This window comes from Melospiza melodia, chromosome 2, assembly GCF_035770615.1.
Source record: "Melospiza melodia melodia isolate bMelMel2 chromosome 2, bMelMel2.pri, whole genome shotgun sequence".
Taxonomy (NCBI): Eukaryota; Metazoa; Chordata; class Aves; order Passeriformes; family Passerellidae; genus Melospiza; species Melospiza melodia.
The window spans coordinates 140,376,822-140,399,948 of record NC_086195.1 but is presented as its reverse complement, the minus strand read 5'-3'; the positions used below and the strand labels follow the sequence as shown (position 1 = coordinate 140,399,948).

The window sequence follows — 23,127 nt, the reverse complement described above, 5'->3', positions numbered from 1 at the left end:
TCCACTCCTCCCTGGTGCAATTTAACTGGATATTGATTCAGGTTGTTAGGGATGTTACACAGCTGATGAGAGAAAAGGAGTATTTTTATTCTTGGTTATCACAAAACATCAGCTATGAATGTGTATTTAATTTTAACTAGAGAGAGACAAGCAGGCTCTTTAGGTGCCTCAGAGGTAATGGCAGCATAGGAGATATCAGTAGATTAAATAGGCCTGGGGATGTTTATTGGAATAACTTGCAGCTATTTTGGAGTGTCTTGGCCTCTGGAAGAGGGTCACTGTGTGCACACTGCATATTAAAAAGGACCTGTGGAAAGGTTTGATTTTGAACTCTGAAAACTGTGCCTGGTAGATATCTGGGGAATTGTTCAGATCACAGAATATCCTGGGCTGGGAGGGAACCACAAGGATCATCCTGTCCAGCTCCTGGCCCTGCCCAGAACACCCCAGGGATCACCACTGTGCCTGAGGACATTGCCCAAACACTGCTTGGGCTCTGCCAGGCTGGTGAATAAACGTGCCAGGGACCATTCCCTCACTCTGCAACAGGACAAGAGAACATTGTCTCAGACCATTAATAGACAGTAATGGCTCCATCATATACCAGTACCTGGCCTTTTTCCTGGGCACTTCATGTTCCCATTTGCTGGCTTTTTGGGGTGTAGAAATGATGAACTACTTTTTAAGCTGATTGTATTTCTGATTGATCAGGGGAAAATTTGCTGTCCTGGAGCGTCCATGAAGCAGGTTATACAATCAGTAGCCCAAGCACCAAGAAAAGGGGCTGATGTGTGAGGACCAGCTGGGGACTGGAGTGGGGCTCGTTCAGCTCCTCTCTGCCTGGAAAGGAAAAGCCTCAGGGGACCCAGATGCAGCAGGCAAGTGACCATATAGGCCTGTGACAGTGGGATTTTAATTGCACGGCAGTTTTTCACTGTCAAACTCTAAATCAGGTGTCAGGGGGAGTTAGTTGGATGCCCATCCCCAGGGATGAGCTGAGAGAGGCTCCAGGCATCTTCTTCTGTAGTTGCTGCATATTTGCTGTTATATCTGCTGGGTAGATAAGGTGGTACTAGACACCTTCCAGATGTCCCTTTTTATGCTCTTTTTTTTTTTTCCTTCCCCTTCTCTCTGTCTCCATGTAGCCACTGCTTTTCTGCATCACGGTGAACTTCCTAAAAAGTAGAAAAACTGTTGCTCAGTGTATTGTGATAGGTTGTAGAGGGGGGATAACTCTTAAAAAGGACTGTTTGCTGTGATAAATAAAGTGCTTGAGACTTGCTGAACTCATGCTGAGTAAGGCCTTTTAGGCAAGCAAAAAAGGAAGGTACTTTTCAGCTGGAAAACTAGAGATTGATAAATATATTTATCTGTAGACTCGCATGCATGCAAAGCTGCAGCCCAGTGTATTAAATGGAAAATTAAGGGAAACATGTTTTAACTTTGGATTTTGAGTAACAAGATGATTGCAGTTCTATCTTAAAATGAGGGTAAGGTGTTTCTGTAGCTTTGACAGTGTTTTATGAGCTGTTTGCTTGTAGTTGTGGTTATTTTAGTGCGGAGAAATCAATCACAAGGTACTGCTAATTGCACCTTTTTAAAACTTCATTGCATTTATAAATGCAGCTTGAAATACCTTCTGTCGTTAATACTGAAATAGAATTAGCTTGCTGAAATGAGATTTCTCTGAACTCCTATGAGCTTTAGAGTGTACCACATCTATTTCTTTGGGGGGAATGTGTTTACTCAAGTATTTGACCATTCAGTTCTTCAGTGTCAGAAGAACAGAAGGGATTTGTTGGGTTCTCTTTTTTTAACTTGTTTTGAGCAGGTTTGCTTTTAAACCATGAGCTTCACTCTCCTGCTTTTACCAACATGTTTACTTTTAAAATGTTACCAGAATAAACCATTGTTTAGTCCCAAACAGTAACTCTATTCCATAACTCCTTAGCAAATAACATAAACTACTAAAAAGCACTGGATTGTTTTTGGTGTGCGTTGTTTTGTTTTGTTTTGGGGTTTTTTGGGTGTTTTTTTTTTGTGTGGGAGAGATCCAGATGCTTTCCAAATATTTGGATAGTGTCTTTCACACATTCTTCCCTATCCCACATTACTTGCACTATTAACTCCTATTATGGTTTTCGGTATTTTTGTCGGATATTATTCTTTCTATGCAGATAAATCACTATTGACTTGTAATAGTAATGAAAACTCTTGAAGTAGGATTTCAATAACTAAAAGGAAATGGTTCTAGATTTATTTCCTAAGGGCTTCCCTTGTGGATTTGCCTGTACTGGGGAATAAGAAATGCAAATAATGGATTTCTGTGACCATTTTACAATTTGACTGTCATTGCTAAAGACATATTTTGGTTTTCATTACTTACAAAATTTCCATAATTGGAGGAAGTAATTCCAGAATCAGTAGCTCTCTGTTAGCAGCAGCAGCTGAAGATGATTACTAGGGAGTAGAGAGACGTGAAATGGAGCAGGGAAATTCAAACAGCCATTGAGAAATTCTATTTGTGGCTCATCTTTCCTTTTATATTCTGTTCAGGAACATTTATTTTAAATAAAGGAGCAGTACAAGCATTTTGTCATTCTGTGGAGCTGTGGTTGATGCCTTACTTTGTAATATAAATCCTACACTAAATGTACCTTGAAAGTCCTATTTGTGTTTTGCCACTGGAAAGTACCTTTTGAATGGACTAGAAATAAATAAGTAGCTGACATCTGAAGGTATTTTTGTTTAAAATGAACAGTAAGGAACAAATATACTTACTCCTGATATTGGAGACTATTTTACTTGTGGTAGGGATGCAGGAGGTAAGAGACAGGTTATGGCCAGCAATTGAAATAAGATTTTTCTATTTTAATAAATACATTTTTGAAGAGTAAGGCACAGTTGTGAACTGCATCTCTACAAAAGATGAAAACCAACCTTTTATTATTTTTTTTTAAGTTCTTATTAAGGATTGTAATGTTTGTCATGACTGTGTATAAGTCATGAAGCTGGGCATGAGCTAACCACGCTGCTTTTGTTAACACAGTAAAAGAACAAATAAAAGAGGAGTTTTTAGTGAAAGCTTTGTGAATGAAGACAGAGTCGTGGGACAAGCACCACTTGATCAACACTGGGAAACTATTGCTCCGTGAAAAAAATTCTGGTTTGTTTTCTGGTTTTCCACTTGAGTGGTAGAAAAATCAATGAGGCTATCTGTATTTTATCTGCTTGGCTTGTTACAGCAGTCCCAGAGCTACTTTGAATATGGGTTTTCTTTTTAATTTAGAGCAAAAACTACAAATACTAAAAAATAGTTTGGCCTCATGTTGTTAAAGGCAGAAAGAGTTTGGTTTGCTGAGAGACTTGAAACCGCTCTGCTTGAGCAAATTCTGCTCAAGTTTTGAGTTGAGCTTCACCACCCTTTTGAGATCTTCACTTGGATCTTTGAAAAACCTCTCTGAAGTATGAATATTATCCCAGACTAATGTGAGACTTTAGAACACTGCTGTTATTGTGTGTTTTTGTAATTTTAGGCACAAATGCGTTTTGATATGCTCTCAAGAGTAATGTCTTCTATAAATCATGTGCTGTACATTTTCATGCATCCCAGCAGTTTCAGAATGTACTGAACTTGATCTGCTTCTCTTGCCCAGTTTATTTAGCTTATATATTTGTTGAATTTAATTATAAAACTGGAATATGAGAAAAAAGCTTTGATAGCACTATCAAATTTTAATAATAAAAGTATCTTAAATATTTAATCATCTGTGTTGCATAACTTGCTGCATGGAGGAAGTCATTAGTGCCAGGTTGTAAATGCAGATGAAACACGCAATTCTTTAAAAGGCTTTATTAATCAGTAAGACACATTCCAAATTAATTGGATTGTTAGATCACACCATAGTTGCCAGCTCTACTAAGCAGCCTTATCTTTGTGGCTGTGAGAAATGCAGGATATTTTTCACCAAGACTAATAAAATAGAATCTCCATTATGAATCGGAAATTAATTAACATAAGAAAAGTCTGATGAATTTGGAAGGAAGTCTCCTTTTCTTCAAAACATAAAGGGAGAACAGACTTTCAGAAATAAAAAGCCAACTCAGAATGGTGTTGGCTCTGAGACTGTAGGGTGTTTTTATTTGGGGAAGGTGCATGCACACTGTGACATGAAGACAGACACCAATAGGATATGTCTGTCTGTAGTGATTAAACTTAAGTACTGAATTCAGCACAATTCATGTCTTCTGATTCTCAGATTTGCTGTTTGTTCTTGTGATAGCTATGCTTAAGAGAAATTGAACTCTACTAGATATCTGTAAGCCTGATATGCCTAAATATTCTAGGATTTCTTTGAAAAACACCCATAAATATACATTGCTTGGATTTTTCTGGCTTTCTTGTTACTCTTGTGTTTCTTTTCTATCTTGTAGTGCAGTGGTTTTGGGTTTCTATTACTTGAAACCCTCTATCTTTCTCTCTCAGTTTTTACAAAACTTGAGCAAATAGTTTTTTTTGTCATTAGTAATAAAAAAGTTTTAAACTGCAAGATTGATACAAGAGCTAACATTTATTTGTATGTTTGTTGGATTTTAAATGTTTCTTAAACCTGGTAATTATGATGTTTATAGGTTGCAATGCAGAGGATGCCATAATGTTGAATTGAGGGGAGATATAGGTGAAAATCCAAGTAGATTCTGTGGTTGTTGAACCCTAAAGAAACTTTCTGTGAATTCACTTTTGAGAGACCTATTCCTTGTAGTCATAAGGAATAGCTGCAGGTGTGCACTGACAGCCCCATAGCCCAGGCAAATCCATTACAAATAAGAGTGGTAAATAATGATTTCTAACAGTGAGATGATTTATATTTTTTTCTCTTGGTATGTTTTACATATGAATAAAGCATTTTTACTAAAAGACTGAACTGAAAAATATACCTTTTATTTAAAAGTATCTTTGTCTTTTTCCAAGTCTGCATCAGAATACTGATGCCTCTGTTTAGTTTTATTATGCAGAATATCAATTGCAGTTTTCTTACAGTGTCAGAATTTAAATTACCAGAGGTCTGCAAGATTAGTCCTGCCTGGTGTGCTGAAGTTCAGCGTGCTCTATTTAGATGGCCTGCCTTAAATTTACATTTTTATAGGCACGCTTCTATTATGGAAAGGAAGTAATGTTAATTTCTAAGGAGGGGGGAAAAAAAAGTAATCCTGTAATAAAATCTGTGATTGAGCTTGTGGAGCTCAGGGTGGAAGGATGTGCAGCCACAGGGCCCACAAAACAGAGCTGCAATGCTCTTGTCACTAACCTTCCTCCTCACCTTCACAGATGGAGCTCAGCAAGTTAAAACCCCCCAAACTTTATTACCCGTGCCCAGCAGAGTAAAGGTTGTTTTTCTTTCTCTGGCAATATTAATGACTTTCAGCTGACTGCATTTTAATTAAAAACACCAGGTAGCCTCTCTTGGCTCAGCACAGGGCCGTGCTGCCTTTCAGCATCTGTGGGCGCTGCCTGTGCAAGTCGGTGCAGCCAGAGTGAGGGCCCTTCGTCCTCCACTCTTTGGATTTGGTTTTCTCGGGGTTTTTTTGATGGGGATAATGTCAGACACAACTGAGAGGGTCTTACAGACAGAAATTCTGGATGTTTTTGAGGATTGAGGGTAGAAAACGGGCAAGAATTTGCTGCTGAAACAAGCACAGTGTTTAATCCTTGGAATTCAGAAATTCTCGTTCAAATGTTTGTTCATGCAAACTGTGCTTGTTTGGACAAATGCATGCCAGCTATTTTCACCCTTATCAACAGTGAAATGATACAGGATATGCTATTTATCATTTAATGTAGTTGTTCTTAGTTTTGTGTGCATGGAGAGGCCTAGAAGCTTTCTATTCTGACACCCATGCCCAGAGTGGCTATGGCAGCATGGTGCAAAACATGTTAGAGAAAGGGAAGGCAAAAGCAGCACTTACAGAAATCTGAAAATATTAATTAGTTCTAGGTATATTACATGCTTTTGAAGCCACTTCTGGCCAGGAACTTGTATATGAGGATTCTAGAAAACAAAAATACGATGGAGTATGTTGTTTTGCACAGAAAAATAAGGACAGAAGGACAGAATGGATCAGACTTGGTTTTACTTCCCACCATGCCGGGGAAGAACTCTGAATTAGACCATCCATTTTTGGTTGTATTTGCTGTTTTTGTAAAGAGTATTTTTCTGGAAATATACATAAGAATACCATGACAATACCATGTGGACAGGATGTTCCTGGGACAGTTGTTCACTGCTATTCATCTTTGCTTAACCAGGTAGATGAGGGCAGAATTGGAAAAAACATGAGATGCAGTTATGCATTTATCCATTTTTCCCATGCAGACAAATCAAGGCTCTTGTATTCTGTTTTCCCTGTTTCGTTTTTTTTTTCCCTCGTGTCTCTCTCCTCTTTTCCTCTCAAACTTTACTGTGGTTTCAGGTTGTAATTTTGGTTTGGGAAGCCTGGGAAAAATTTATGAAGATAACAGCTTGGGGAGTATTCTGGATTAGTGGCCTGACCTAGTTCTTAAATTTTTCAATGACTCTCTGTGGTCACTGCTAGGGATAGGATGCTGAAGCAGCTGGGGCTTTTCTCTGTTTCTGCCTTTTTTCCACAATCCAACCCCCCAGTTGTTTTGCTCTTTCTTCTATAATTATATGAAGAAGAAAATACTTGGGTTTAACAAACCTCTCAAAGATTAAAATACTGTTATGTAATAGACTTTACATTTGGTGTAAAGAAACTTCAGTGGCATAAACACTCTTATGAAAAAGGTTAAAAATGGGTGAGCTGCCTAGATGTATATTTTTATTTATACTGTGACTTTCTTAAGACTTTATTTGGACTGAAGCCTGTCTCATCAATATTGCCAGAGATTACTGGAGCACTTTGTTTCTTTTAAGCATAACTGCCATTTTAAAATAAAATGTTGCAAGTAAGCAAAACTTGATATTAAAAGCTAAAAGAGCAGGCCCATGGGTCTCAGTTTGTATTAAATATTGCATGCAGTGCTATTGATTCGTGACACTGTAGCATAGTTGTTGGTGTTCTGGTATAGCTTTTCAGAAAAACAGCAATTTTAAAGGCCAAATATTCTTTGGGAAAATAAATTGCAGGAAAAAGCAGGAATCTATACAGTTTCTAACATAACTTTATTTGATATCAGCGTTTAAAATAGCATAAGTACCTGCTCATTTCAGCAAGGCAAGTCCTGACAACAGAAAATCCCCACAAAAACCCCACACCAGAGCTAATAAGGTTACTTTCCAGATGACCTGCTGAAATCTAAATGTTGTTTTGTGAAGCTGTGGGAGAAAAAAACCATAGCTAAAGGCAAAATCAAGACTTAAGTCCTTGATTTCAAAGATGCTGGAAATGCAGTTCCCGATAAAATGGGGTTTTTTCTGCTCACTTTTTTAGCCCTGCATTTTTTAAAGCTTCTAACCACAGCTCTGAATCACCTAAGTTGACTCAAGAGCTGTTGTCTTATATGAAACAGACTCATGTATTTATTTTACTCTTAGATTCGCTACATTTTTAGCACTCCATGGTTTTCTTCTTGGCAGAAAAATGTTTGGCTATAGCAGATGCTCTCCCCTATTAGGTAAAAGCTGCTTTAAGTGACTTTAATCTGAAATTTTTAGTAAGTTTTTTTTATTCTTTTCCAGTCTTGGGTCGAAGTGTCTCTCCTGCATATATAAGTTGATGCAAGAATATGCATGTAGGGCAAAGAATGATGAAATATGTGAAGTTATAGTGAGGATTTGTGTTGAATTTAAATAAATGCTTTCTACAGAAAATGGGATTTAATGATCTCAATTCATGGGTAAAACTTTACTTCATCTGTGAAGGGAACAAAAATATTAGACTCTTCTCTTGAAGTTTTTAAATTCTTTCACGTATATTTATTGTTATTTTGTCAGCTTGAGCCTTTAGTATTATTTTCCTTTTTCTGTTTCAGTGGCACAAGTGTTACATCAAAGCTGACAGTTCATTCTGTGCCTGTCTTTTGTTTTGGTTACTGATCTCATGGTTTTGTATTTACAATGCTAAGATTAAGTATTTCTTGCTGTGCCAGAACAATGAGCAATGCAGCAACTCATCAGAGCATGATAAAACTGATTGCTGTCAACTGTGCTGCTCTTCCCTCCCACATCAAAATCACAGGTTGTCCCAAAAACTCCATCTGATGTTTCTAATCTCCAGCAACTCTGAAAGGTGAACTTGAGCATGCCTAGATTACCTGAACTAATTGGCCTTTGTGAAAAGTCACCTGGTTATTTTCAGAAGCCAATCTTGAATAGTGGGACTGAAATAAAAGCGCAGATTGTGAGGTTCTGTGACTTGTGCTGTTACGCCCATTTTATTGCTTTCCTGTTGTTGGTGGCAAAGATTAATGAAACTTTTATAAAGTTGGATAGAATCGAGAAGGGAAGTACATTAAACTACCCCAGCTTGCTGCACACTAATTATTGTGTCAGATCTCATTAGGGAACGGATGCACACAGCAGGCTCTGCTTGCTTATTTTAACACGTCTGCTTCAAGAAAGGACTCTGCAAATTGGAGAAGGGTTTGCAGGTCAATATTCTACATATGTCAGTTTACAAAAGGCATTTTTTGCTTCTAACTATCCTTCATCTCATGTCTCAGCAGAAGAGCAGAATAATTACGGAAGAGTTTTACTCTGTTTGGGGCAGTGGTGGGTGGGAGAGGACTTTAATTCAGCACACTGTGGTCTAGGAAAATCCTTATTTTTGCAGGCATATAATCTCAGTGATTGTGAGACTGGTTAGCAGATAATAGAATTTCATGGGTTTTCATATGCAAGCCTCTCAAACATGATAAATAAGGGTGAATATCTTGAGAGATGTTTTCATCAGAGTCCAAACTTTGTATAGAAAAACAGATACGTAAGAAAAATGTGCCCTTCATGTGGTTCTACATAACAAATGCAATGCAGCAAAAATAACACAACTACTTGTACATGAAATGGATAGAAATGGCTTGTTTCAGCCAGTCATACATGCTCATTGTCTGTCTACTACAACTACATGGCTGGGATTGATGAAGAGGACAAAAATGCAGTTAAGGAAAGAGGGATCGAGTGTTGATACGTGTGATTATAAGGTTCCCTGTTCCTTTGTGTTGTGTGATCATGGAGCTTGCAGCTTCTTCATTTCTCACATGCTCTTGTTTTATTTTTCCAGAATAACCAGAGTTAGTAGGAGGATGATGTATTCCAAGTTTTTGCCCCAAATACAAATACGTGAAAGAGCCAAAGCTTTCACGATTGCAAGGTCATGTCATAAAAAGGGAGAAGTGTTGCTCCTGATAACTTTTGCATTCTGTTGTTAAGAGGGAGTTGCAGAACTCAGAGTTCTGGTTTGATGATAGGCTAGTAAAGAAATTTTCAGGGAATTGGGAGTATTGTGTTTCTCCGTCGTTAACGTTCCGCAGTAGCAAAAAGGAAGTAATTTATAAATGTGAGGAAACTTCTAAATGGTCATCATGCAGTGAATCATTTGATTACAGCAATTGATATCTGTGTGATACATATTTTGCTTTTAAAAAATGGTAGTTAGATGTAGTCATTGCTGTAGTCCCCAAGACAGTTCTTGGACAAGAGAGGAGTAGGAAGATAAAATCTGAATGTGAAGTTGGCTTCTTCCTCCTTTTTCCTGGAGTTTTGGTTCTTGTCTAACCTCCTAATTTTGACATTGCATTGACATTGTCTTCATAGCTCTCAAAGCTGAATTGTGCTGCTATCTTCCTGGGCCCTATGAATACTCCAACATTTGTATTTTAGAAAGCTGGGAGGTCTGTTAAAAGCATGGTTTTAATAGCAAAAAAACCCACTGAAGAGTAGTTGTTTCCTAACAGAAATGTATCATGTTCTACAGAAAAGTGGCTCAAAGTTTTTAGTAATGTTCTTTAACTATGGCCTGCTTTTGGTGTGTTTTTTCAATGATATCAAATCAACTTTTATGAAAGCATTTTTCAGTGTTTCATTCTTAGACCAAAAAGTCATGGAACTATTCTAAATAAATATGTGAAGAGCTTCACTGATGTAGCACAGTTTGGTTTAAAACAACCCAAACAAACAGTTTGTAGTGTCCTTCATCAAAAAACACCCTGTGAGGACATATGCCAAGAAACATTTCTCTTTTTACTGCTCTGAAATGGCAAACATGAATGGCTTTTCCTTTAAAAGGACGTCCTGCTGGTAGGTGATAGATTAACTGGAAGCACTGGACCAGCATCTCAACGATTGTGTTCAGCTGTAACTTAATAAAGCTTTGCACTCTTAGGGTCAAGTTGGTTTTGACAACAGAGAAAGTTCTGGAAGATAAATGTGCGAAGTGTAATCTTTTGGTAAATTACAAAAGAACCTGACATGTAATTTGACCTCTAGCTGACATTCCATGACTACCCCCTGCCAGCTGCAGTGATTTTTATCTACAGTAGGTTCCAAATAAAGCTCTAAGTTTCAGCGGGATGAAAAAGTCTTATTGCACTTAAACACTGAAGTCAGGTATAGCTGTTGCAATTGCAGTATCTGGAAAATAAAAGGATAATTATTATCAATTCCCAAAGATAAAAAGAAAAATATTAAGCCACTAGTAAATTAAGCTAAAAATTGTCAGCATGTATTTAGGTACCTCCTTGATCAGGACATGCCCCAAGCACAGATGGTGCTTGTTGCTTTGTGTTATGAACAAGGTTCTTTTGGGCAGCCAGAGCTTGTTTATATATATTGGGGAGATTGTGGTGTTCTAAGAAAAGTGTGAACTGGAAATAGAGCAAGCAAATGTATAAATCTCTCCACAACTCCATAGTTTGCTTTCCTTCAGAAACCTGAACAGGAGACCTGTGAAATAAATGTACTTACTGAAGCTCTCCATGTCTTGTCATAAGTAATTCTTTGTTAAATATCTTGTAGCTGTTTTCTAATTTGGGTGAACCCAATGGGATTGCAAACCTACGTTAGATATCCTGGCCTGCCTACCAACTAAACTGAAATACAGTCAAATGAAATTTTCTCCTTTCTCTCATTATCTCTGCCAAAAGTTGATTGACAAAATTACTTTTAATGTAGCTGAAAATACGAATAATGAGATGAGGGAGGCTGAAAGAGCATGGGAGTTATTATTATAGTTCACATCTCTTCTTTTCACACACAGGACCATGTAGAAATGAGATGTCTGTGAGTTTGTTTTGATGATGCACTCCTCGACTGTAGTGAATGGAGTGGGTTTAATGCCAGCTTATTTATAGTATAGGATAATTAAGAGCTAGATGCTCCCTCCATTTGTGCTCTCAGAAATGGGAGGATAGGAAGGAGCACTGGGGAAGGGTAGCAAGTTATTTTCTTCCAGGGCATTTTAACAAGTGTGACTGAGCCTGAGCTCCCTGAGGAGGCAGTGCTGCTTTACAAGTCCTCAGTAAAAAAGTAATTACATAGGAAGGATCAACAACTTGATATTCTGGGAAACACTGGTATTTTGTTTTGTTTTCCCTTCTCTTCCCTTTTGTTTTTTCCTCTGTTCCTGCCTTGGAGTTCACAGACTATAGATAAGGTTCATCTTTTTTTTCCTTTTAAAAATACTGTAGGCTTCTCATTTGTATGTATTCATTTCTCAGCACATTTTGGATGCTTTGTTAAGGATGTTTGCAACCTGTAATAGAAGTTATTCCTTAGAGTTTTTTGGCATGGCTCTGTTTAACCTAGAAAATGAGTAAGGTTGTAATGCATGTAGCTGAAATACACAAGCCTATGCATTTACATGCAAATAAACTGAGCTGCTACTGATGTTGTTATTCAGTTTGCTCCACTTGTAATAATTGGTTCTTCTGTTCACCTCTCAGATTTTATTTCCAGAGGTTTTAGGCTCAGTTAAATGGCAGGATATACTAGCATTGCTTTTGGCTTTCACTGGAGTATATCAACATGATCCCTTGCAAGCCAATAAATATAAGTTTGTGCCTTTAATTAGTCACATAGCTCTAATCTTGGTTTTTCCCCTTTTGATCCTCTGCCTGGAAGGGATAAGTAGCTGGGGAAAAAACCAAGTCATAAATTTGTTATTTGTAGGTAGCGCTAACGCTTGTTAGGGTGGTGGTGGGAGGCTGGAGGTGATTTATGAGAGATGCAAGTGTTCAGGTCTCCAGCAGCAGTTGGGTCTCAGGGATTGCAGCCAGATGTGTGCTGCAGGAATGGGCTCCACTTCACCAGGCAGCACAGCAGCTGGAGGGGAATGGAGAGTGGCTCTGGAGGAGCCCGTTAGTTAATGCCCAGAGGAAGAGCTGTGCTGCAGGGGAGCTCTGCAGTGTCATCAGTTCAGCTCCTGTGGTAGTGTCAGATCAGGGCATCCACACTGATACAGCTCTGACACACAGCATGCTGGTGAAAATCACTCATCTGTCGCTTCACCTTCCTCTTAATACCTTTAGTTTTGCTTCTTTAGTTTTATGTCTGTAGGCTAAATTAATGCTTTAGTGTTTGTAAAGCACTCCACAGATGGAAACCTTACATAGCTGCTTTGTGTAATTATTATTTTTGATTGTGTCCATTTGTATCGTTTCAATTAGAATCACTAATGGACTAGTACGAACTCAGTAAGAGGTAGAAATGGCAGGATTTTTCTTTCATTTATTTAAAAGAAAGTAGACTTGAGAAAAAACTGGGGAGAGATGGAAGAAGTGGACAGATATTCTTCTGGGTTTCAGTTCGTCCATATTAACCTCATTGCTTGCTAATTGCAGGAATTTAAATATGCCAATGCCCACATAAAAACAAAACCCTCTGAGATCCACTGCTTTTCAGTGGGAAAACATGGAGCTTGAAAAGGTATTTATACAATTTCTGCCATCAGTAGTATTGAAATGCTTTTTTTCCCAGAGTGAGTAGTCAGGAAATGAAATTGGGAAACTCTGAGTCACAGCCCTCATTGTGGGTGCACGTAGCCAGGACCACTGGTGTGCTGGGATTCTGTGCTATTCACTAAAACTCCCCTGCTTGGAATGGTAAAGGCAAAAAAATCTTCCTGCTGCTGCTGGGGAATTGCAAATATCAGAATTGTAGATTCAAGGCAGGGGAAAGCAAGTAAAACAGACCTGATATTTGAAAATTTGTGCATTCAAGTCAGATTTGTGATGTGATGCAATGCACAGTTTCTGAGGAGTTTAAGTGGTGGAAGCAGTCATTTGACTCAGTATGTGCATTGTATCATGGGCCGGACAAGGTCAGCTCTCAGACTGAGGGCTGAGGAAATCTCCCAAGGATCTCTGCCTGCCCTAAAGTTGTTCTGGCTTCCCAGCAGGCCAGCCCAATTAAAGTTCATGGGAAGTGCAGGTCTGCCAGGAGGGGAGTTCATGGCCCAGCGTGGCTACCAAGGGGTTCAGTGAGTCAGAGCCAGTGCAGTGGTGATGTGACAGCCCAGGGCTGCTCACAAACACCTGAATGAGATTAACAGGGAAACTCTCTATTTGTAGAAATTTCTTAACTAGAAGCGTAGATCTTGCTCAAGGTTTGTTATTTGTTTTTGTTTTTTTCTTAAAGCTTGCTCCACACTGTTTTTCTGTGTTTCTAAATACCTGAGGACACACAAACATTTGCCACAACATTATCTGTGCTATTTTGGAGCTGCAGCAAGGTCCCCCAGGCCACATAGCGGATGCAGGCAGCTATTGTGCAGCATTACCCCAGTACCCAGAGGCTTCACTGAGCGACTGAGGGGTGTTGTGACGTTCTGCTCCAGTTCCTCCACGTGTATCAGGTGCTGGGAGAGGCAGAGCCAGGATTGCTGCAGCTCCCCATCTTTAGGAAGTCAAGCAACACAGAAGCAAATAAGTCTTGTGCTGTTAAACAGCTAATACCTGATAGAGCTTGACTGGATTATACCTACAGTTTGATTTGGTTATTTTGTAGTTGTAATTTATTTCTCAGTCCTTGTTTGTCTTACTCCAATTAAAAGGAAGTACAAGCATTAACACTTATGTATTTTAAGTCATGATATATCTCATTTGCTAATTATATTTACTATTTTTTTCTTAAATTTAATAATGTAGGGATAGGACAGGGGAGGATGGCTTTAAATGGGAAGAGGGCAGCTATAGGTTAGGTATCAGGAGAAAATTATTTCCTGTGAAGGGGTTTAGGAACCAGAACAGGTTGCCCAGAGAAGTTGTGGGTGCTGCAGCCTAATGGAAGGAGTCCCTGCTCATGGATGATCTTTTAAGTCCCTTTCAACCCAAGCCAGTCTGTGGTTCTGTTGAGTGACCAAATTTGTTCCTTTTATCCACACATCTGTCATTCCACATCAGACCCCTGTGTTTCAACACATTTGTGCTGATGTTTAGGGCAGTCCTATTCTTCAAGTATTCTTGGTTAATCCCATAATCAGCCATGTGAAGGTGGCTGGGCTCTTGTTCCCCTTGCCCTGCCAGCACCAGCATTATCAGCATTATTCTGTGTTTTATCAAATTATTTCCTGTGAAGGGGTTTAGGAACCAGAACAGGTTGCCCAGAGAAGTTGTGGGTGCTGCGGCCTGTCGTAATGGAAGGAGTCCCTGCCCATGGATGATCTTTTAAGTCCCTTTCAACCCAAGCCAGTCTGTGGTTCTCTCGAGTGACCAAATTTGTTCCTTTTATCCACACATTTATTCCACAGCAGACCCCTGTGTTTCAACACGTGTGTGCTGATGTTTAGGGCAGTCCTATTCTTCAGGTATTCCTGGTTAATCCCATAAATCTCAATCAGCCATGTGAAGGTGGCTGGGCTCTTGTTCCCCTTGCCTGGCCAGCACCAGCATTATCAGCATTATTCTGTGTTTCATCACAGTGGACTCTGCAGCTGCTGGCAGCCAGATGTAGCACACAACTATTGTGATGAGCCAGACCCAGCTCTATTCTAGTGGAAGATAGCTGTAAAACCACAGGGTTATGTATTTTTTATTATTATTTCTTTTGTAAGACAGAGGCCGGCAGGGAAGGTCTCTGTCACAGGTCCCAGGGACAGTGCACTGCCAGATTCTTGAAGGGCACACAGCAGGGTTGAGTGTTATGAGCTGTAGTCTCTTGAAAATGTGTAGACTTTCTTCTCTCACTTTCCATTCAATTCTGAATACATCGGAAGTGTTGCATTACAAAGGGATGAGATGCCCCTGGAAAGGTGATCAGCAGCACTTTTCACAACTGAATTGTGGCATCTCTCACCACCTGCTGAGGTTTCACGGGTGTGTCTCATTTCAAAAGCATTGCACACCATCCTTGCAGATCCTTGGTGCAAGTCATTGAGTCTTTTATAGTCAATAATGCATTCAGGGAAACAATGGTCTTGTTCCAGAGTGCTGGGGGGGAGCAAGGATTTTACACAGTAGTGGCTGGTTTCAATGATATTTCAGTTTATAATAAACAGCCTTTGTGTATGAATATGTGTGTGAATTCTTTGGGGTTTTCTTCCTGTTTTTCTGTACATCTCTTTTCTGGGTGTAGTTTTTCATTATCTGTTATGGAAGGAATTACGTATTATTCTCTCTGCCTTCTATTTTATACATTCTCTGCCCTGCCCAAACAGTATGAACATCATTCTGTGTGTAACCTTTTCATTGGTGCATTATCATGCTCCTCTCCAAATTCTGGTCAGTCAAATAACTGGATTGCCTCACTAGCCTGAGCCCTACATCAGAGTAGGTATTTTTGTGATGTAAATATATTTCTTATCATCTTGATCTTTTCTAGTAGATGCACAAAATTCTTTGTTCAAGACCTCTGATGCCCTTTGCTTCTGGAACAGTCCCAATTCACACTACAAGGCTGGAGCAGGGCTGTCTTATTCTGCCTGCAGATCCTAAAGTCCTATGCTGGCTAATCCCAAAGTGACAGTCAATTGTTTCACGCATCTGCAGTTGGTCTCGCTTGAATTCCACGGTTCATCCCCTAAATCCCACCAAAACAAGGTCTTGCTTGCCTGTAGAAAACATTTATATGAACCAGAAGAGTTTTCAGAGCAGAGTTGGATCACCTGGAACAGCTCATTTCTCAATTGTTCAGTGCTTCATGTAAATAACAGAAAAGCAATTCACTTTTGGATTTCTATTTTGAGTGCATTAACAACTGTCTCTCCTGTGTTCTTTTATGTTGCCCTAACTATTCTTTACTTATTTAATTCTGATTTTATTTCCTTTTAATCATTTCAACTTCCACAGATTTTGAGGGGTTTACCCTCTTACTCTCATATTCTGTGTATGAATAGAAAACAGATGCCACAATTTCCTCTAATCTGCGTTGTGATTGTCATTTTAGTTCTCTGGAGCTAATAAAATTGCTACATATCACTATTCATTCCCTAAACAACTTTAAACCACCTCAACTTTAAATGTAAGAACATAAGTAGTTCAGTTGCTGTTCTTTTTTGCCAGCTACATCAACTTGTCCTTGCTAAGACATATACAAATAGCTGGGGAATTTTGTCTGGTTTTTTCAGATAGGCATATTTTGGAAGTTCATTTTTGTCACTCATCTTTGGGGGTCTGAGCACCTGTTTTCACATAAAAAAATTTACATCTTGGGAAAAGTGAAGCCAAAGGAAAATGAGTTAGTGGGAAAGGGGAGAAATACTACCTTGATATCTTTAACTTAGAGCAATTCTGTAGCTCTTCTAAATATTCTTTAGTCTTGCTGTTTTCAATGTCATCATAAATGCCAACTGTGCCTTAAAATTTTCATTTCCTAAGCACATTACTTTGAGATAATTTTTTTTTTTCCTTCAGTTCTGTGATGTAGTGTGTAGCTGGTTTTGGCTGAATGTCGCTTCAGCAGCGAGATGTGTAAATGTGCATTGTCAGGTGGCAGCTGCATGCCAAGTGCAAGTCCTCCTCTGGTGTTTCCTCATTTGGACCTTTCTGATCTCATTTTTATGAAGATCATCTCACTGGAGATTAGTATAAGGGAATTTTAGCAAACTTTTAAAACTCTCTTTATTTTTACTGTTCTGCTTGTTTCCATGGGAATGGGAATCTATAAGATTGTCAGGAGTGAACAGCTGAGTGTTCTACATGTGTAGATTTCATTAGGTGACTCCCAGCTGACATCTGGGATGACCTAAATAAGTAGTAAACCATTTAGTGGGTTAAAAAAAAAGACTAATTTAGAGAAAACACTATATGCATTCTTTTTGCCCTCATTGGATGTGATAAGTCAGAAAACTTTATTTAACTCTTCTGGGGTGTATGATTTACATGAACACACTTGCAAATTTCTTCAGACTCTTTTTCAGGATAGTGGCAGTTCTGTACAACAAACACAGTCCATCCCTTTGATAGGATGGACTTTTTAACTGTGACCTGAGCTCTCTCAAGTGGATGTTTGTGGGCAATGAGGGATATGTATGTCAGAAAATTGCATTTCTACAGTTCAGGTTCACTGAATTTTCAAATGTCAGCCTATGTTTGCCTGTAAGAAATAGTTGACAATTCCATTTCTGAAATTACCTCACTTGCTGATGCCAAGAGAGTAAACCAGATCTCTCTAGCATGAACTTTATATATTTGTTCCTCAGTTTAGAATGGAAACCATCCTCTTGTGGCCAGGTAAGAATAAAACTTATCACCACTGAGGATTTGCCTTAACAGTTGTCTTCTTAGGAGAACATAAAATGCAGAATGGCTGAAGTCAACAGGTTTTGCTCCCCAGTTTCCTATCCCATGTTATTTTCAGGCACTACTTCTTCCTTCAGTTCTCTGCATGGAAAGCCAGTGCTTATCCTCGTGTGTTTTGCTCAACAAGTGGTTTGTGTAGAATATTTTACCCAGGGGTGCCATTGTGTGCCTGATAGCCAAATGTGTTCATGTCAGGTCAGCCACAACCTTCTCTTGTTCTGGGATGAGCTCAGTTACATGGGTTAGATATATGCAGGTGCAGAATCCTTCAATTTTAGAGAATCATCCTTAGAATAAAATAAGGATTTCTTGCTTAGAATACAAATTTTGCTGCATTTGTAAGAGCAGATGTTTTCTTCCATAAACTGGCGAGCGAGGGCATTGGTTACTTATGCCCACGTCCCCTCTTTTTTTCTTAAAATGATGAAAAATATCAATAAAGAATCTTGAGGTGTTCAGGATTCTAAAATTGGTATTCCAGGTTACCAAACTGCTGCTGGGCTCAGTGCCTCAATAACTGTTATCTGAGATTAAGAGCCCAATATTAATCCATCAGTCAGTGTGACAGCTTGTGGGAGAGGTGTCTTTCACTACATGTGAAGTTTACCTTGGTATCAGCTCATTAGGAAGTAGATATTTTCACCTGCTTCATAGATCTACCCTTATTAATTGGAACAGCTTTCAGTAGTGATGTGTACTAAAAGGTTCTTGCTGATTTTTTTGTTTGTTTGTTTTAATATCCAGTGTTATGTTTTAAAATAGAATAAAAAATTTAGGGATCCATGAAGATAAGATTTCAGTATTGTATAGCTTATACAAGCTTAAAGTTGCATTATTTTTTCTTAATAGTGTTCTTTGTAGAACTGTTGGATATTAGTGACATTTAAAAATGAGAGGCTGTAAAGTAGTTTGTAGAGGTATGGAAACAGCTGAGACTTTATCTAACTAAAATCCTAGTGTGGCTTGTAGCCTAATCTCATATTTTGTACTTGGATGTGATGAGCAGTCTTGGATTCTTCTCTCCCCCAATATTCAAATTGAATGTTCTTCTATTTGAGTGATTTAGTCCTCCTTTATGCTGCATGTAAAATGTAAGCACTTAGCCATGTTGAATTTTATTTCATTTTTCAACTAAAAATTTGTAGTCTTTCCTCCAAATAATGCTTTTAACATGCTTTTCCCTAAGTCCTGCAACTCCAGGTGTAAGAATTAGCTGTATGCTGCTACTGCTTCCATCCATATTAGCAGAGGTTTTCCTCATTTGAAAGGATTATAATCAAAAGGTTTTGAAGGTAGAGCAGCACATTGGGATGGGTGAAGTTGGAAGGAGGTCTGAGCTGTCAGCTTGTCTAAGCCAGACAATTCCTGCCAGCTTTTGTGAGTGTCAGGTCAGGGATTGTTGTGCCACCTTGTTCCTGTGCAAACATCACCAGTGAGATGCTTCTGTTCATTTGGTTTTGAAGTTTTGCACAAATTAAAATTTGATTAAATTAGAACTATAATATGAAATACGCCCAAAAGAAAACCAGTGTGTGTTTGATAAATCCTTTGGGTTTTTTGTTGACTGCACGGAATTCAACTGCTGCTTTCCTGACTGTTTTTATCAGATGAGAAATGCAACTCTCAGGTAAAATTAAAAGCAGACTGTATTTCATGCAGAGAGAGACTCTGTCCACTCTCACAGAGTGAGTTCTGTCAGACTTCTCAGTCCCTGAAGGTGACATTTTGGGGTGGTGGAAGTCACCTTGTTTCCACTCAGTATCTAGGACTGGTACATAAGAGCACGTTCTGTATTTGTAACCATGCATTACCCAGCATGGCCCAGTGCAATGGCTGGGTTGAGATGTTCAATGTCAACCTTTTCCCAAGTATTTTATATGTATGATGTTTAGACTACTAGCCCTATTAAAATTCTTTGCAGATTTTAAACGTTTTTCTTGCCCAAAGGTAAATTTCTCTGAAATAGGAGACCTCAGCAGGCTGGCTGGGAACAGAGTGGAAAGGCACAGGCCCAAAGCATGTGAGATCTGCTTTGAATGGACTAAAGCCCTGTCCATGTTTGATCAATCCATTTTGTTTTATTCTTTGAAACCACTTATTAAAGTGCTGAGCCTTTACTTTCCTACAGAAGTAACAGATTTGTACTATTAACTGCATGGTTAACAGCTAACTTTAGGGCTTTATTTTCTTAGTTCAAATTGAGATATTGATTCAGAGTGAATATATAAATATTTCTGCGGGGAATCCCCTGGTAATAGCAGGATGTTTTGGATATTTTTTCTTCCATAATAATTTTAAGAGACAGTATCATATTGAGGCTTTTAAATTAAGCTGGCCTATGCCAGTTTGGAAAGCTCTTCTCTATTTTAAAACAACATTTTTTTTTTAAAACAGCTGACTACTTTTTAATTCTGTTTGGTGTGCTGGAGTTTGGTGATTTTTTAGTTTGCTTTTCTTTTTGAGACCTCTCTGGAGCAGCTCATCTTTCTTTTAATGTGCTTTTAACGTTGGTTGGTTTTGGTTCTTATTTTGAGGTTTTTTTCCTGGTGCTTCTACCCTAATGGATCAGTACATCTAAAAGCTAAGCTAAAACTTCTGGTGGGATACAATATTTTTGGATACAGAACTCTAAGTAGTTCTGTGTTTTGATTAAAAAAATATCTCTAGTGATATATTGATATCATGACTGCCTCAGTAGCAAGTTGATTCCGTTATATTGTAGTTATTTTTGGGATATTGGTAATCTTTTGAAGTAGCAGGTTTTATAATGAGTCGAGCATTTGGTGAGCCTTTCATATAAAGTATATGGAGATAAGCATAAAAATATAAACGTGACCTGTATGTTGTCCTTTGCTACATGCCAGTAATTTTTTAATGTTTCTAATAATAGAAACTTCTGTGGAGTTTCTGAAATCCAACTTGGGTGGTGTTCTGTAGTTATTTTCTTTGAACCACTGACTTTCCACTAAACTTGAATTAATTATTCATAATTCAGCCATAGGTGCATATGCATGGAGCACGTGTGTGTGCATGCATAATACATATTTTTCCTCTTTTTGAAACACTTTTATTTTCTTTTCAGTGGGATGCCATAACTGAAATGGATGAACACAACCGTCCCATCCACACTTACCAGGTGTGCAACGTGATGGAGCCCAACCAGAACAACTGGCTGCAAACCAACTGGGTCTCCCGCGACGCCGCGCAGAAAATCTACGTGGAGATGAAGTTCACCCTGAGGGACTGCAACAGCATCCCCTGGGTGCTGGGCACCTGCAAGGAAACCTTCAATCTCTACTACATGGAGTCAGATGAGCCTCATGGAGTAAAATTCAAGCCCAACCAGTACACCAAAATTGATACCATAGCTGCTGACGAGAGCTTCACCCAGATGGACTTGGGCGACCGCATCCTCAAGCTCAACACTGAGGTTCGTGAAGTTGGGCCCATCAACAAGAAGGGATTTTATCTGGCTTTCCAGGACATTGGAGCGTGCATTGCCTTGGTGTCAGTCCGTGTCTATTACAAGAAATGCCCGTTCACGGTCCGTAATTTGGCCATGTTTCCCGACACCATCCCAAGGGTGGATTCTTCCTCGCTGGTGGAAGTGCGGGGCTCCTGCGTGAAGAGCGCTGAGGAACGTGACACCCCGAAATTGTATTGTGGGGCAGATGGGGATTGGCTGGTGCCTCTGGGACGGTGCATCTGCAGTGTGGGATACGAAGAGCTGGAGGGCTCCTGTCATGGTGAGTAAACATTGTTCGATTTTTCTTTTCTTTTAATTTTAAGAATAGTCATATGCTGTCATATTCTCTTCCACTGTCCATAATAGTTTTGAAATTACTTGAGAATAAGGTGCTTTTCTGTGGTAGTGGCTGTGAACAATGGTATCTCAGTGGCTACTGAGGCTGTCTGCTGTGATTCAACATTGGCTTTGTAGCAAAAAGGGGGAGAGAGCGTCTGTACCCATCCTTTACAAAAATGACTCTGCTATTTTGCTCAAGAATTTCTCAGATTGAATGGTGTTAGGCAAGCTGCACGGCAACCTTGGATAATAGAGCATTAAAAGCACTATGCACTGTAATCAGAAAATGAAGTTCTCTTTGTTGTCTGATCTTGCTGGCATTAATTATCAAAATACACTCATTGCAAAGATACAATGTTGACAGTGCCATTATTGGAAGCCAGCATAATTTTGTACATAAGGTCAAAAGGTTTCTCTCTTAATGGGATAAGGATTTTCTCTGAAACTTTAATGCTGAGTGAATTCCTGGCCATTACGCAAGTGAGTCATACACTAGATCTGTACATGAGCAATATAGGCAGCAGCCAAAATCTACCAGAAATGTTTTCTGCAGTACATTGACTCCACTGGTTTATTCAGTTGGTCATCTGATCTGCTGAGCAGGACCTTCAAAGTGAAATGGAGTACCCAAAGCCACGATTTTTTGCATATTCCAACCTATTTACCCCAAGAATTACAAATTACTGCTTTAGAAAATTCTAATCTAATAGAGCTTCCGCGTGTTTTGAAATAATTTTCATAGGTTGCTGTTGTCTATTTCATCTTCTACAGTTAATCTAAATTTTTATGATATTTTATTTCTGGCAGTTTTTCAGAATACTTTTGTCTTACATGGCTTTGTGAATGTCATGCCCAAGGCAAGCCCAACTGCAGGAGATGCTTTCATAACTAAAGAGCACAATTTAATTTCTGTAGTTCTCACTGTGCAGTGTGTAAACCATGAGTGGAAGGGCTCCTCCTGTTCAGGGTGGCCACGTTTGTGCCAGAGCTCGTGGTGGAGATGCATGTTTGGACAGCTGGCAATGCATTGGTACAGTGGGATTTTTTCAGTGTGACTGTTGAGGGTTGTGAACTGAACCATGTTGTGTGTGTTGATAGACATCTTTCAGACAGACATAATGTTCTACTTTAGACTTTGCTTCTTGCATGAGACATGAATAACAAATTCTGAGTTTAAAAGAGTTGTTGCTTGTTAGTAAATTCTGAGAAAACTCTTTAATACTCATTCAATAAAAAAATACCTGAATATTGCTAACCCTGAGGGGAAAATTTACATTGAGCTTCTTTTCAGAGAAGCAGAGAGTGGGGGACGAGGTGGGGAAGAGTAGAAGCTGTTCTATCTTAGCCTGATAAGACCTGATCTATATTTAGAAAATTTTCACATCTTTTGGGTCCTTCCCCCAAACCCCAACCCAAAGCCCTTTTGTCCCTCCCAGTCCCCTGCTGGAGTTGCAAATGTGAATCTTGCAAGTGTTTTGCACCATTCTGTCAGTGCTTTGTACAGGCATAATCTGTGACATACTCAGGAAAACCGTTTCTTTTTTTCTGCATGAAAACAGTCAGAATAGTAATTTTGCTTTTTGAAGTCTGTTCTGAAAAATAATTGGGTGATGGGAAATACTCGTTGATA

The 23,127-nt window shown here is 39.0% G+C and overlaps 1 protein-coding gene across 6 annotated transcripts in view; it reads left to right on the top strand.

Annotated features, from left to right (window-relative positions):
- EPHA6 (EPH receptor A6) overlaps positions 1 to 23,127 on the top strand; it is a 370,926-nt gene that overhangs the window by 64,600 nt on the left and 283,199 nt on the right. For all 6 annotated transcript variants that reach the window (XM_063150201.1, XM_063150202.1, XM_063150198.1 and 3 more), the window contains exon 3: positions 20,775 to 21,438. In XM_063150201.1, the coding sequence (XP_063006271.1) occupies positions 20,775 to 21,438 (664 nt within the window). The remainder of the gene's footprint in view (positions 1 to 20,774; positions 21,439 to 23,127) is intronic.